Raw genomic sequence first — 17,680 nt, 5'->3', positions numbered from 1 at the left:
TGCCAACCATGAATCTCACGACATGAACATTCAAGGAGAAACGTGAGTTGCATTGACATATCATATATATCTTTTCCTCCCACTGAGTATTTTATAACCTAAAGTTTAGTTTACTTAGAAAAAACGCGGCTATGATTTTAACTAAGTGGATTTTTTGGATTTCCCAAAAGTAATGATTACTTTATAAAGTTGAACAACTTTTGATCATCATTCATTAATCTCTTTAACGAAGTCTTTGATCAATTGTTTCATGCTTGTAGCAAATCTATATAATTCACCTTTCCAGGTAGGTTCCAGGTAGGGGTGTTCTGTTTCCGTCAGCTTAAATATACCAGCCTAGACAGAACTCGCCTTAGACAAAAGGTCTCTCATAGATAGATTTAATACAAATTTAATATTTTATTCAAATCAATTTAATCCTATTAAATCGATTCAAAATATTAAACTTAGGTATCTAATTTCATTAAAACCAAGAACTTAGGTCTATCTCAATCAAATTTTAAAACCCTTTTAAAAACATAAGTTCACCTAAGTTCGCATACAACTCTTTCTTATTAATTTTAATTATAGTTTCCATTATAACTCTTATAAACAGACACAATTAAAACCAACCACAATGCAAAGCAACACATATAAGGCATTCATTACTCTTATAAATAAGCCTAAGTGTCATGCTCCATGCATTGTTCATTCATTACTACTGGTATATAACACTTATATAACAAAGCACTGAACCAAGCATACATGCTCTCATACACCCTTATGCTATAACTCTTATAATATAAAGATGATGCATGAATATGATTAATGCATGCATACATATAACTCTTATATTATATGATGCATGAGCATGCTTTCTTGTAATTTCATCATGCCATTTACTATATTATAACACTTATAATATATGATGCATGAATAAAATGCATAAACTAAAGTGGGTTTAAATCTATATGTCATACATTATGGCATATAAACAAACATACATCTCATGTACATTAAGTAAAAGTTGATGGACCAGGATAATTAGCCTCAAATACTGAAAAAAAACAAAGCTAACTATTACAAAGAGCAATAAGTCCACCAGTTCAAACAGGAAAACCGGGTCTTGAACCGTCTGGGCGAAGATCGCGTCTTCTTGATCATGTAACAACTTCTTGTGATCGTCTAGCAACGTTGTAAGAGCATAAACGATCATTTAGCAATGATCAGGTACCTTTGACTATGCGATGAAGCATGAAGGTCACGTGATCATGCAACGCATGTCTAAATGATCAAAGGGACGACAACGATGCGGTGAAGCATAATCATCTAAACAATCGCTGAGCAAGTGTAAGGTATCGTATACTGAGTGATCGTGTAGTCAGTGACTATGCGATGAAGCATGTTGAACTACACGATCATTTAGTGCGCGTGGCTATTAAACGATGAGCATCAAATATTCTATGCGATCGTTTACCTCAAACGTCCACGCGATCAAGCAGCCAACGCTATGCGATAGAGTAAACTCTTTACTCAATTGCTAGCATCAGCTATACGATCGTTTAGTAAATACTATACGATCGGGTAGAAATTTTCTACACGATCGTTTAGTCAAGTCTGAACGATCGTTTAGCTTGGGCTACACGATGTGACCAACTTTTGGTCTTATTCCTCGATGAGGACAACAAGTCCATGCTTCAAAACTTCATCATGAATGACTCAAAAAACATCAAACACATTGAATACAGACTCGATTGCTTGTTAATTATGCCCAAAAACGCAAGGGCCCTTACAAATTAACACTTTGTAAACTTAAAGAAAGCTTTAAAATGAGGCAATCATCCCGTAAACATCCATCAATACATCCACAAACACATTTAACTCTTAAACGCATTGTAGAACATACTTAAAACCCACCACGACTGTAAAAAAGTTCAATATAACAATGAAATTTGGAATATCAGAACAACTTGTCTCTGATACCAATTGAAGGATATCTAAACAGAGATTTCCATGAGCAGCGGAAGTGGATCGTTCCAAATCCGATTAAGAATGAACACAACAATTACAGTCTTAAACGGAAATGAACAGAATATGCATAAATAGAAATTACAGCATGCTACAAGAGGATACAAGGGATATAGTATGCATACCTTTGAAGAACTATTCTTCAAGTATCCCTCGATCAGTCTCCAATGCGTCCAAAGTAGCAGTCAAATGCAACTAACAAAACACAACCTCCACGAACGTCTGAATGAGCCTCGATCCAAATCGAGTCTAACTCGATCCATGAATGGATTTAGAACACCACCACAAGTGTTACCTTGGTATTCTTGGTGTGAGAATCTAGGAGTTGTGGGCTTTGTATGGTCTTGGATTGAGGAAGACAGGAGGTATACGATCGAGTAGAAGATCAAGTAAGTGGGAGATGAAGACTGTCTATCGTATAGACGATGTACTCGATCATTTAAAAGATGGAAGCCTATCGTATAGACTTTGCTACTCGATGTTTAGCAATGATCAACGAGTAACTATCGTATAGTCAACTCTTAGCTCAATCGTGTATGCTGTCAACACTATCGCTTAATAAAAACACTTTTTACTTGATAGCCCTTTTTTTTAGATTTTCCGAATTGAATCAACTTCTAATTTTGGAAAACAATTTTCCTTTTATCTCACAGTTACCACAAAACTTCCAAAAACCTCCCACTCAAATCGGTTATTAGAGAAAAAGAATTAATTATCATATAACTAATATATTATAAATAAATATGATAACCAACTTATCATATTATATCTATAACCTATAGTTTTAATATTTCATCATATGAAACATATAAACTATAGTTCTTTTCTTATTTTATGGTACTTAATATAAATCATATTTATATTAGTTTCTCCAATTAATGTATTTAATACATCATATCAATTATATCACATATAATTGAATTTCCTCCTATTAATTTGAACACTTAAAACTAACCCAAAATCTTATTCTCAATTGAGCTACCAAGGGGACCTCATGGACCTATAGTTTGAAGCTCCAACGGTACATGAATAACTGACTAAACTCTTTAATCATGAGATCCACCATCCGTTAACTGTTGGTCACTCCACTAAAGACTGACAGCTGCACTCTTCGCATTACAAATATATTTCTGTGCCCATATGATCAACCAACAGTGCGAATAACCCTTCACAAATCGCTCGTAAGTACAATTAGGCCAATTTACCATTTTGCCCCTATAGTTACATCTAACTCCTTAAGTACCACCAATTCCTCTAATGAACAATAAGTCTTAGTCCTACTATGACTGAGTCCTCTTTTCAAAAGAGAGGGTCTGACCACTATGTTCAAGACCCGAAATCAGCCCTTAAGGGAGCAATTTATCTACTTACCCTTGCTTCGGGGAATGAGTGAATTCCGTCTTGTGTAGCTGAGTTTCTAACTCCCCAATAAGACGAATCCCCAAAAAGATAAGCTTGTTGAGTTGGCAATTTGGCCACTCTCACCCATCTAATCAAAGGACCACCCTCATAGGCAGGAGTTCCCAACTCACTCAAGATTAAGGTCATGTACCTATGGTCATTTTAGTGAGATGTAAGTCTTAATTATCAACGACATTATATAAAGAGACTAATCATCTTGTGGTCCGGTATTATACAAACTCTTGTATAGGATACCCCGCTCGCATGTCTCCACATGAATTGTCAAAATCAGACCATTTATAACACTTTACAACACTTGTAAATATCTACAAAGTGGGCCATATCCGTAGTGTCACTAGGATAAGGTATCCCTCCTTTATCCATCTACTATAGACAATTTAGGTTATTACTTAAGGCATGATCCACTTATATGTCTCACATACATGCTTAAGTTACATGAAATAACCACGAATCTTAGTTTATTGGATATGAGTGAATGAAAATAAAATAATATTTATTTTATTGAAAATAATGTGTACAAAATGTTTACAAACTACGAGACCACTGAGAGAATTAGGACACCAATCCCAACAGTAAAGGTAGCTTATACCATTTCAGAATATGGGGTTGCCTAACACATGTGCTTGAGGAAAATCCTAAGAAATTGGAGTCTCGTTCAAAATTGTGTCTTTTCGTAGGTTATCCTAAAGGAATAGGAGGTGGTTACTTCTACGAACCTAAAGATAATAAAGTGTTTCTGTCGAAAACGCTACCTTCTTAGAAAAGTGAGCATAAACCCATAGTAAGATAGTGTTAAATGAACTTTTCAGTGAAACTATCGAACCTTCAACAATAGTTGTTGAAGAACCCAATACCTTAACAAGAATTGTTGAAATTGGTTCATCTAGTAGGTCACATCTACCTCAAATGTTGAAGAAGCCTCAATATAGTGGGAGGGTTGCGAACCCACCTATTTTTTATATGGGTTTATGGAAACTCTAGCTATAGTAGCTGACGATGATGTTGAGGATCCATTGTCTTACAAGAAGGCAATGGAAGATGTTGACAAAAATGAGTGGATCAAAGTTATGGATCTCGAAATGGAGTCTATGTACTTCTATTCAATTTGGGATCTTGTAGATCAGCCTGATGGTGTCAAACCTATAGGTTGCAAATGGATCTACAAAAGAAAACGAGGTGCATGGGAAGGTACGGACTTTCAAGACTAGACTTGTGGAATGGGGTTATACCCAAGTTGAAGGAGTCGTCGACGACGAGATTTTCTCATCTGTTGCCATGTTGAAGTCTACTCGATACTCCTGTCCGTTGTCTCATATTATGACCATGAGATTTGGCAAATGGACGTCAATACTTCTTTTCTGAATGACAATCTTGAGGAGACTATATATATGGAGCAACCTGAGGGATTTATAATCCAAGGTCAAGAGCAAAAGGTTTACATGCTTAATCGGTGCATTTAAGGATTGAAACAAGCTTCTCGATCTTGGAATATAAGATTTGATACTGCGATTAAATCTTATGGCTTTGATTAAAATGTTGACGAACCTTGTTTTTACAAGAGAATCATCAACAGTTTAGTAGCTTTTCTTGTGCTTTATGTAGACGATATCCTACTCATTGAGAATGATGTAAGTCTACTGACTAAAATTAAAAATTGGCTAGCGATCCAATTCCAAATGAATGATTTGAAAAAGGCACAGTTTTTTCTAGGCATTCAGATCTTTAAAGATTGAAAGGATAAGTCGTTGGCCTTGTCTCAGACATCGTATATTGACAAGATGTTTGTCAAATTTTCGATGCAGAACTTCAAGAGAGGCTTGCTCTCTTTTAGGTATGTAGTTATTTTGTCTAAGGAACAGTGTCCTAAAACACCTTAAGAAGTGAGGAAATGAGACGGATCCTCTATGTGTAAGCTGTTGGTAGCCTGATGTATACGATATTATATACTAGACTTGACATCTACTATGCAGTGGGGATAGTCAGTAGATATTAGTCTAATCCAGGATTTGATCACTGGATCGCCGTTAAGAACATCCTCAAGTATCTTTAGAGAACGAGGGATTACATGTTTGTGTATGGTTCTAAGAATTTTATCCTTATAGGATACATGACTCTAATTTCCAGACTGATAAGGATTCTAGGAAATCCACATTAGGATCAGTGTTCAATCTTAACAGAGGGGCAGTATTCTGAAGAAGCACCAAACAAGGGTGCATTACTGACTCCACTATGAATGCTGATATGTAGCAGCTTGTGAAGCTGCTAAGAAAGCTTTGTGGCTCAGGAAATTCCTGACTGATCTAGAAGTGGTTCCAGAGATGTAAAAATCTTTCATCCTTTATTGTGATCATCATGGTACAGTGGCTAATTACCGAGAATCTAGGAGTCACAAATGCGGAAAGCACATAGATTGGAAGTATCATCTCATTCGAGAGATTATGCATCAAGGGGACATGATTGTCATGCAGATAGCTTTGGCGTATAACATTGTTGATGTTGGATCGATACCATCACGCAGCAGAAGAGTTCAGGATCCATAAGCATTCTAATTCACATAATTTTGGTTCAAAATAAACATGCTAAAACAGAGTATAATGGGTTTCAAGAACATACCTTGGTCAAACCAACGAAATCTCTATTTCCAGCTACTAAATCCTTCGAATCCTTGTGTAGACCACCACAAGATCTTCCCTACTATCCTCTTGGTACTCTAGATTGAATTATGAGGCTCAAAATAAGTTGGAATCAAAGGGAATATGGAGAAAGCTCACTGAACCAACCCATTGAAGAACACCTTTTCCATCCAAATTTTTCAGCAGAAATTCAGTCGGGTTTTTTTTTTCATCCTTTCTTCACTCCAATCTCTTCAATATATTGTAGACTACCATGCAAAAGAGATGTGCTACATGGGATGCAGCTCATGCTTGGAGTAAACCAAAGGAAGAGGTGGGTTTCTTGTAATCTACTTTGAAGATGACTTGAAAAACCCATTTTTCAAGTTTGTATGATTTTTCAATTTCCAAAATTTGTTTTGATTTTAAAATCATATTTTATTTCTAAAATCAAAATTTATTAATTTTATAAATTAATTTCTTAAATTAATTTTCCAATAAAATTAATAAATAATTATTTAAACAATTTAAATAATTCTAATTAATTTAATATCCAATATTAAATTAATTTTTACACAAATTCAGCTTCATATATTTAAATCATATTTAAATATATTTTCTCCAATTCCTTTTGATTCTATTTTGAACGTTTCAAATTAACTTATCACACTATTCTAGAGCTAATCCATTTTCGAGCTAGTAGAGGGACCTCATGGATCTACAGATCATGGACTCCAATGATCCAAGATTAATCGGCTAAACTCATTAGACCGATCTAACCCCCATTTGTTAACTAATGAGTCACTCCACTAAAGCCCATAGTTGAACTCTCCTTACTGTAGATATATTATGTCCACTCGATATAACCATGATTAGTAAGTTATCCCTTCACAGGTTGTTCGTCATAACGGCTGGGTCAAATCTTTGTTTAATCCCGAAATTACCTCTTGTTCCTTAAGTCCCCACTGATCCCTTAATGAACAATTGTTTTGTGATCCAATCACAAAATCGAGTCCCTTGAGAGGGCGGGATCCCTTGTTCAAGCCCCAGAATTAGCACTTAAGGGAACAACCTCTCTACTATCCCTAAAGTAGGTAGGAGTGAATTCCCTCTTGCATCCTATGTCCCCAGCTATCTATCCGGTCTTACCCCTGAAATGGCAGTCATATTGAGCCGACACTGTTCAGCCAACCCTCACATATCCAAATCTAAGGGCAATCTCAAATAAACAGGAGTTCATAGTTAGCTTAGGACTAAGGTCAAGTTACCTATGTCATCGCTTTGAAATAGTCAGTCTTAAACAGTAAATAACGTTATAAAGTAAGAGTGACTCATTTCGTAGTCCGATCTTGTACAAACTCTTTTGCACAAGGACACCCAAACTTCTCATGTCCAACATGAACGAATTAGGATTACTTCGTTTGTAGCACTTTACAACTCCTTGTAACAACTATGGAGCAGGCCGTATCCAATAGTGTTACCAGAATGAGGTACCCAACCTTATCCATTAGATCATTTTGACTATTTACTCGAACCTGATATACCTTTATGTCTCCACATAAAGTTCAAGTACTCATCCAATGGTCAAGGGACTTTTAGGTTTATTGGATTTCTATTCAAGCAATAGATCTATTCAATAACACCTTTATTGAATTTTCAGAATAAGCTACATTATTTACATACCACAAGTTTTAGGACATAAAACCCAACAGTTGATCTATTTACAAAGGTCCTCACGACTAAGGTGTTTGAGGGTCATCTGCAAAGTATGGGTCTACGGACATGCAACATCTAGTCAAGGGCAAGTGAGATTTTGTACTGGACGCGTTTTATACCCTAGTTTCTTACTTTGTGTACTTTAGTATTAGTTTGACTTTTATGATGTACACTCTACTAGCTTTAGGACAAGTGGAAGATTGTTGGGGTTGATGCCCTAAATCATGTGGATTTTGTAGTTTGTAATTGTATTGTATATCAATTTATTTATTGAATAAAATTTGAGCTATTTTATTCTATATTTAGTAGCATTAACACACAAAACCAATAAACTAACATCTAAGGTTATCTTTTGTAGCTTAAACATGTATGTAGAGACATACAGGTGAATCATGTTTAAGTGATAACCTAAATGGTCTGTAGTAGATGCATAAGGTTGGGTACCTTATCTTGGCGACACTACGAATATGACCCGCTTTGTAGATGTTAAAATTGTTATTAAGTTCTACAAATGATCTAATCCTGATCATTCATGTAGAGACATGTGAGCGGGGGTGTTCTATACAAAAGAGTTTATATAAGACCAGACTACAAAATGAATAGTCTCATTATATAAAGTCATTAATAATAAAGGTTTACATTTCACCAGGATGACCATAAGTGACATGACCTGAATCCTGAGTGAGTTGTGAACTTCTACCTATGAAGGCGGTCCTTTGATTTGTATGGGTGAGAGTGGCCAGATCCCCGACTCAATATGCCTACCATTTTGGGGATTCGTCTGATTGAGGAGTTGAGAACACATCTACATAAGATGGAATTCATTCATTTCTTAATGTCGGGATAAATAGATAAATTGTTTCCTTAAGGACTGATTCTGGAGCTTGAACAATGTGACACCACATCCTCTCTTGGCCTGAGAGGGGTTTGGTCATAGTTGGACTATGATTTATTGTTCATTAAAGGGATTAGTGGTACTTAAGGAGTTAGATGTAACTATAGGGGTAAAACGGTAATTTTGGCTCAACTGTACTTACGAACAATTTGTGAAAGGTTATTGCACTATTGACTGGTTATAACCAATGGACACAGAGATATATTTTTTGTGGGAAGAGTGCAGTCATCGGTCTTTAGTGGAGTGGCCGACAATTAATGGATATTGAGTAATTTAATTAAAGAAGTTTAATTAATTATTCAAGTATCATTGAAGTTTCGATCTCCAGGTCCATAAGATCCATTCTATAGTTCAACTGGGATTATTGAGAATTAATTTTGGATTAATTTGAATTGTTCAAATTAATTGAGGGAAATAATTAGATATGGTACAATTAATTTAGATTAATTATATGTGATATAATTAATATAACATATTTGTTACATTATAATATAATATTTATTTTGATGGGAATTAAATATTTGAATAAGATTTAATTATATGGATTGGATTCATATAAGTAAATTTAGTATAAATTTGATTTATATTAAGTACTACGATTGATTGAGAGAATTCAAACTATAGATTATATTGTATTCGATACAATATAAAAATTATAGTTATGTGTTATATTTGATATAACATATAGTTTAATATATTCTATATAATAAGGTGGTTATCATATATATATTAAATAATTTATTGAATAATTTCTTAAATTATTTATTAAATTCTAATTTTAATTAAGGAGGGAGTTGACTCCCCCCTCTTAATTCTCTCAATCACTTAAAATCTTGAAAGAATCTGGGAGTTAGTTTTTTTTACGTATTCATCATCTTTTTCACGAGAGAACACAAACAGTTTGTGTGAATTTTTTTTCACCTCCTGTTTGATTCTCTACCAAAAGGGGAATACAGAGAAATACCTTTTTGTGGTGGTCATCTTGGATTGTTGTTTTTGGTTCAAGGAGAATTAGCATTGGAAGAAATTTCGTGAAGATTTTGACTTAAGGGGTATTTAATTTCTAACCCTTTTTCCTTCTCTAAAAAGTATGCTTTAAAATTCTGTTTATAATGTGTAATTTATGTTCTCCGTAATTTAATTTTGTGATTTTGAAAATAGGAAACGATTCCCACTTCCATAGTGAACCTCACGAGTCCTTCAATATAGACACATATTTAGAGCTTCATGGGCTAAATTATTAACAAGCTACTACTTATACCCACTTTGATACATAGTCTACTGCAAGCAGGATATATTGTTGGCCATGGAAAAGGGGAAAAGATCCCATAAAATCAATATCCCAAACATCAAGCAGCTCAACTTCGAGAATATTGTTCAAGGGCATTGCGTCCCTTGAAGAAATATTCCCGGTGCATTGGCAGGGGTCACATTTACGAGAAAACTCTCTCGCATCTTTGAAGAGGGTGGGCCAGAAGTATCCGCTTTGAAGGATCTTCACAGCGATTCTTTGCCCATCGAAATGCCCTCCGTAAGGAGAGTCATGAAACTCAACCAAGATTCGTTGTATCTTCTCCTCTGGAACGCATCGACGACTTAAGGGGTCAGGGCCTTGTTTATAGAGAAACGGTTCATCCCAAAAATAAATTTTGTTGTCATGTACTAACCGTTTCTTTTGCTAAGAGTTAAAGTTCCAAGGGAATTGCTTAGTAGTTAAGTAATTGACTATGTTTGCGTACCAAGGTTCCCTGCCTTCAACTTTGAACAGGATTTCATCAGAAAATGCATCCTTTATTTCACTTTCTTGATCTTGCATTTCTTGATTTTCTAGCCTGGACAGGTGGTTAGCCACCTGATTCTCGGTTCCCTTTTTGTCCTGAATATCAATATCAAATTCCTGTAACAATAGCACCCATCTTATCAATCTTGGCTTCGCGCCCTTTTTACACATCAGGAATTTTATGGTTGAGTGATCGGTATATATGGTAGTTGACGCACCAACTAAGTACGATCTAAACTTCTCAATGCCAAACACTATAGCCAACATTTATTTTTCAGTGGTATTGTAGTATTCCTGATAGTCATTCAGTGTTTTGGATGCGTAAGAGATGGGATGTATCAAATTTCCCTTCTTCTGCCCAAACATTGTTCCTACTACCACATCACTCGCGTCGTACATGAGAATAAAACGCTGCATCCAATCCGGTGCTATTAGTACTGGAGTTGTTGTCAACGTATATTTCAATGTTTCAAACGCGTCATAGTAGTCTTCATTAAAATCGTAGGGTCGGTTTGCCTCTAGTAATGCGCTCAGAGGTCGCGTAATTTGAGAAAACCCTCTAATGAACCTTCGATAGAAGCTAGCATGCCCTAGAAAACTTCGCAGAGCTTTAACATTTGATGGAGGTGGAAGTTTAGCTATGACATCTATCTTGGCTTCATCTACTTCCAACCCAGCTTTAGATACTTTGTGGCCTAAGACAATTCCTTCAGTCACCATGAAATGACATTTTTCCCAATTCAGCACGAGGTTTGTTTCCTCGCATCGAGCGAGGATGGCCTCCAAATTATCTAAGCATGATTGGAATGGGTCTCCAAAGGCTGAGAAATCGTCTATGAAAACTTCAACGGTCTTCTCCAAGAAGTCAGAGAAAATAGCCATCATACACCTTTGGAATGTTCCAAGTGCGTTACACAGCCCAAAGGGCATGCGTCTGAACGCAAATGTTCCAAAGGGACAGGTAAATATTGTCTTCTCCTTATCTTCTGGGTTAATTAAAATCTGGTTATAACTAGAGTATCCATCAAGAAAGTAATAAAATTATTTGCTAGCAAGTCTGTCAAGCATTTGGTCAATGAAAGGAATGGGGAAGTGGTCTTTCTTAGTTGCCGCGTTGAGCTTCTTATATCCATACAGATGCGCTAGCCTGTGACAATCCTCAAAGGTATGAGCTCATTATTGCTATTGACTATCATAGTTGTTTCCCCTTTCTTGGGAACGCATTGGACTGGGCTTACCCAGCTACTGACGGATATAGGATAGATCACTCCTGCATTCAACAATTTTAGGATTTCTTTCTTGACCACTTCCTTCATTATGGGGTTCAATCTTCTTTGAGGCTCAATCGATCCCGACTTTCCTTCTTCTAGCCTGATCTTATGCATGCAATAAGATGGGCTGATGCCACGGATATTCGCTAGCGTCCAACCTATTGCACGCATGTGCTTTTTCAGCATCTGCAAGAGAGAGTGCTCGTTAGGCTCAGTAAGATTCGCGGAAATCATCACAAGTAAAGTTTTGTTTGTTCCAAGGAAGGCATATTTCAGGTGACTAGGTAACAGTTTCAACTCGAGTTCTGGTGGTTCTTCAAGTGATGGACACGTTGGTTTTGTCCGCCCCTCACTTAGACTTTGCGGCTCTAGTTCTTTCTAGTTTTCCTCCAACACGAGGACCTCGCATACATAGGTCTCTTCTTCAGGCAACTCTATACTGTTCAGCTGATAATCTTCACTGTCTGGGAACTTTAATACGTTTAACACATTAAACTTTACCTCTTGATTATCTACACGCATAGTTAATTCTCTTTTATGCACATCAATTAAAACTTTCCCAATAGCTAGAAAAGGGCATCCAAGGATAATTGGTACATCCCTATTCGCTTCATAGTCCAAGATAATAAAGTCTTCTGGGAATATGAAGTTGTCAACCTTTACAAGAACGTCTTCAATTTTTCCTTCGGGGTACTTGATTATTCTATCAGCAAGTTGAAGAGTAAACGAAGTGGGTTGTACTTCGCCAATTCCCAATTTCTTAAAGATTGAGAGTGGCATGAGATTAATGCTAGCTTCTAAATCGCACAACGCATGACCCATATCTAATCCTCCTATTGAGCAAGGAACTGTGAAGCTCCCAAGGTCCTTCTGTTTCTTGGGTAGACTGTTGCTTACTAACGCGTTGCACTCCTGCGTTAGTGCGATTACTTCCGTCTCGCTGACTCTTCTTTTCTTCATCAAAATGTCCTTAAAAAATTTGACATATGTTGGCATTTGCTCTAAGGCCTCTATAAGTGGAATGTTGATATGAAATTGCCTTATGAGCTCAAGAAAGTGCTTGAATTGTTGTTCATCATTCTTCTTCATCAGACGTCTAGGGAGTGGTGTGTTTAGCGGCACCGCAGGTTTTTTCGCTTTAGACGTACTGGGTTCTGAACGGCTTGTGGTCTCAGGCGTTCTTTCTTTTTGATCTTCTACTGCCATTGAATGTGTGTTGCATTCTTTTGAAGGACTACTATTTCTTTGATTAATTCTTCTTTCTTTAAGAGCTTTTCCACTTCGCAACGTCACCACGTGACATTGCTCCTTTCCATTGTAGTTCCCAGGTGTTTCAATGTTGCTAGGTAGAACTCCAGGCTGCCTGTTCTTCAACTCACTCGCTATCCGCCCTACCTGTATTTCCAGGTTTCTGATAGACGACACCTGGCTTTTCAGCAACGCGTCATTCTGGGCCATGTACTCCTTCAATAGGTTCTTAAGCGGAGATCCTGAGCTCGAAGCCTGTCCTTCTCTATTAAAGGACTGTTGATGTGGTTGATGCATTTGTTGAAATGTAGGTGGCGGTCCTTGCCTTTGCTGTTGGTTCGCCCCAAGGTGGTGCTTCTGATGATTTCCTCCTGTCCAAGAAAAATTTGGATGGTTCCTCAATCTAGGATTATATGTATTGGAAAATGGGTTGTTTTTAATGAAACATACAGACTGAGGATTTTGTGGGCAATCCACATAGGAGTGAGGATCTCCGCAACCCACACAGCTGACCATGGGCTGCCCAAACGCTTATACCTGATTCACCATCTACTGATTTGATGCGTTTCCTAGCGTTATGTTCTGCAAAAGGCTGGTCATCGTAGTCACTTGTGTAGAAAGTGTGGTTATTGCGTTGGAATCGATAGAATTAACATTCTGAGATCTCTTCTTCCTGTCAGCTCTTTCATCATACGTATCGTCGACCCATTCCATGTTGTGTTTAGCAATGCAGTCTAATATCTCTTTAGCCTCAATGTAAGATTTATCCATAATTCCACCATCCGCCGCTGTGTCTGCTGCCATCTGCGATGCTCTATTCAATCTACCATAAAAAGTCTCCATTTGGATAGTTAGTGGTAGTCCATGATTCGGGCAATTTTTTACCAATCCCTTAAAACGCTCCCATGCGGTGCTTAAGGTCTCAACTTCTTCTTGTTCAAAGTTCATAATCTCTCGACGTCTCCTCACGTTAGTGGTAGGTGGGAAGTATTTTTGCATAAATTTCTCCACCAACTTCTCCCAGGTGGTGATTTCACCAGTCTCTAGTGAGCTTACCCATTGTTTTGCGTCATCACGCAAAGAATAAGGGAACAAAGACAGCCTAATCGCCTCTGGGGTGATTCCAGGAATCACAAATGAATTACACGTTTCCAGGAAACACTTCATGTGGGCGTGAGGATTTTCACCACGACCACCCTCAAATTGTCCAGCAATCTAGAGCATTTGAAGCATTACAGATTTCATCTTAAACCTCGTCCTATCTGGTGTTAGGTATATGATTTCTGGAGAGAAATCACACAATATAGGGGACGCGTACTCCTTCATGGGACGCGTGCTACTGTTCACCATTAGGATCAGATTTTGTGCAGCATCAGCTAGTTGCTAATCTAAGTTTTGATTTGCCTGATAGTTCGCCATTACTTGTTGGCTGTTCTGTTTGTTAAGAAACTGTTACCTCAACCTTCGACGACGATTAGATCGGTTTCTACCTCGGAAGGTCCTTTCAATCTCGGGGTCGTATATGAGTTCAGAAGTGTTCTCCCTACTCATAAACGTTCACAAGTTTAGGCTCAACTTGTAATACTTCCTTGACTGAAGTGTTCCTACAAAAGATACAAACGAAATTTCTGGTTAGTCTTGTTTCTGAATCCCCGGAAACGGCGCCAAAACTTGTTCATTGCTATCGTGATTCGAGCTGGGAGTGTATTGTATAAAATAAATTGGAAAAATAAGTTCCAAGTATAAATGATGCGTTGATGCCTTGACGTGTTTATGTAGTTGTAATGCGTTGGTGCATTAAGGATGTGACACAGAACGCACGACACTCCTTCTATTGTCGTTCAAGTTTTCCTAAACCAGACCCAAGTATAAATCCAGTTTAGGTTCCTGGTAAGTCCAGGATCGAACTCACGGATTCAGTTAAACTAATGCAGACCTTGCGTTGTAACGATTGTAGGGGTTTCCTAAATGTATGAAGAGAAATGTGTTATTTACACTAAAGTGTTGTGCTTGTGCAAGAAGAAACAAAATAGTTGAGTAGTGAGTGATGGATCATGCGAAAATGGATTTTAATGTAGTGTACACAAACCAGAGTGTGATGTGGATGATATGGGATGATTTGCTTATCTTTGTTATGCATTAGACTTTATTCAACACTTCTCAATGCGAAGAACATACAAAACCTATCTCTAGGATGCATGCGTCTAACACAGAATGCAATAGACACTAGTAAGTCTATCTCTAGATGTACTAGGTGTCCTACTTGATGCTGGCTTATCTATTCTTTCGAATAATCTAAGCTAAGGATTCTTTCACCAATTGATCAAGTCGACTTAAGCATTTGAAATGAGATTTTGCATAAAGTATAAATGCATTCAACATAAACAAGAAATAAACAATGGCAAATGTGATGGATCAATATGAATTTATAAAGAAGCAAATTGTCTTTAGAAAAGCAATATTCAATCAAATGAAATGAAATCGATAGATGAGATGAAAGGAACTGAGTCAAGCCGCAGAGTACAATCTCTTGTATCTCTTTGGCTCAATTCTATTGTGTACAATCACTTATATAGGATTTGGACGAAGTGTCTTTCTCAAGCTTGACTTCCTCCGCTCCCTGACTGGCGGTGGTGGTGGTTCTCAACCCTTCTGATTGTCTTAGTACCATAGCACAGCTTCTAAAGAACTACAACTATGACTACACTATTATAGAGAGTGGGAATCTTCATAAATTTCGGTGTATGTATATGTATCTCTAGAGGGACTTCATCTATTTATAGGCGTTAGTCATTTCCACTTGGTGATGGGCAGCATTAAAGTCCATGCCCTGGTCAGCCGCTTAACGCTCAGAAGTTTTTCAGATGGTGATTTGACATAAACAGCCTGCATCAATGAATCTTCTCTGAGGTTAATTCCCTCCGACGCATAGCCCATGTGTTAGAACTTTTGCCTGCAACACTTCTTACTCATGCATTAGCTTCTTCTCTTGTTGAAATCCTATAATACAATGCATTAGTGTCGCAGTATTTGGTAATAAAACTTCTTTTGCATGAGTTTGCTAATGTTTGAGTAATTCTATGCGTTTCTTCTAAAAATGAGGAGAATTTATCATTAAAAACCTTAGTTGTTCCAACTTAAGAGCAAAAATAACTTGTATTTCTACAAGTTATTATAGTCTAAAGATAGAATCTAGGCTTGAGAAAGTCGGATTAGAATCGCATAAACAAGAAGCAGAAACTTAGATATAAGTTTTATCTGCTATTTACACATCGCATGCACCATTGAAATAGGATATGGTGGTATGCGGTCATCTTGTCTTATGTGCACCTAAGCAAGAATAGAAACATAGAAATAAGTTCTATCGACATTTTCGTATATGCATCGCGTGCGTATATTTATGTATAGCATGATCGCATAACTTATGCTGGCTGGGGTTACCCTTGCGATCAAGCTTAATAATGCGGTGAAGTTATCCCCTCCACCATTTTATCTATTTTTCCATGCATCTTATTACGCATTAACAGTTGCCACGTCTCTACCAACTCTCATAGTCATACTTCCTCTGCTAAATCTGTTTAGTTAGGAGTAGCACATAGCCTTTTAACTTCATTATTCTTTCATTCATCGTTGCAGACATATTACCTCCCAATATTTAGTTACAAGTCCTTGAGTTCGACCTCGGATCACCCCAAGAAACTTGCGATCTCGTTATACTTGGAGAAAGAGTAAGAAAACTTGTCGCAAGAATGCATGGTCATTGCATACGTTTTTAAACTCATCTTGCATATTTCTTAGTCCAACGCATGACCATTGACGCATGGATATCAATGCATATCATAAAATGCACGCATATTTACTCTTCATTTTCCACCCATCAGTATCCTATACAAAGAGTTTGTATAAGACTAGACTATGAAATGATTGATTTCTCTTTATAACACTGTTGACTGAAGAGATTAACATTTCATTGTTGACCATAGGTAACTCGACCTTAATCTTGAGTGCGTTATGAACTTTCTATCTATGAGGGTAGTCCCTTGATTTGTATAAGTGAGAGTGGCATGATACGTTGACTCAATAAGCCTACCATTTTGGGGATTTGTCCATGTAGAGAGTAGGGAACATAGCTACACAAGATGAAATTCGCTCCTTATCTTTAGGGTAAGTAGATGAATTGCTCCCTTAAGTGCTGACTCCGGGTCTTGAACAATAGGGTCCCTCCCTCTTACTGCTCAAGAGGGTTTTGTTTAATGTAAGACCATAAACAAGTTGTTCATTAGAGGATTAGCAGGACTTAAGAAGTTAGATGTAATTACAGGAGCAAAACGGCAATTTGAACAAACTATAATTACGAGCGATTCGTGAAGGGTTGACTTACTGTTGATTGGTTATACCCGTGGATAGAAAAATATATCTACAGTGCAAAGAGTGCAACTATGGATCTTTAGTAGAGTGACCTGTAGTTAATGAATGTTAATTAATTTAGTTAAAGAGTTTAATTAATTACTTTCGTACCATTTTAGTTTATAATATATGCCTTAAATCCTCGTAGTTATATGTTATTTGAATCAATGGTTGATTAGTTTTTATATGAAATAATCCATTAAAGAAAAATGCAAGGTTATTTTATGTAACTTAAACATGTATGTGGTTAACACACAGGTGGATCATGTTTAAGTAATAACCTAAATGGTCTGTACTATATGGATAAGGTTGGGTGCCTTAT

At 37.0% G+C, this 17,680-nt stretch overlaps 1 protein-coding gene and 1 non-coding gene across 2 annotated transcripts; one reads left to right on the top strand and one right to left on the bottom strand.

Moving 5' to 3' along the window:
* Positions 1 to 12,081: 12,081 nt before the first annotated feature.
* LOC120084162 (uncharacterized) lies at positions 12,082 to 13,467 on the bottom strand. Its single transcript, XM_039040058.2, has one exon. The coding sequence runs from the start codon at positions 13,465 to 13,467 to the stop codon at positions 12,082 to 12,084; it is 1,386 nt and encodes a 461-aa protein (XP_038895986.2).
* Positions 13,468 to 13,810: 343 nt separating this feature from the next.
* On the top strand, positions 13,811 to 13,914 carry LOC150031398 (small nucleolar RNA R71). Its single transcript, XR_016525860.1, has one exon. It is a non-coding gene; the product is annotated as a small nucleolar RNA R71 (small nucleolar RNA).
* The last annotated feature ends 3,766 nt before the right edge of the window (positions 13,915 to 17,680 follow it).

The sequence above is a fragment of the Benincasa hispida genome, unplaced genomic scaffold (assembly GCF_027475165.1).
Source record: "Benincasa hispida cultivar pf3 unplaced genomic scaffold, pf3_genome.v1.1 HicScf1250, whole genome shotgun sequence".
NCBI lineage: Eukaryota > Viridiplantae > Streptophyta > Magnoliopsida > Cucurbitales > Cucurbitaceae > Benincasa > Benincasa hispida.
Note: the sequence above shows the minus strand (reverse complement) of the source record. Positions and strands in the feature narration are given on the sequence as shown.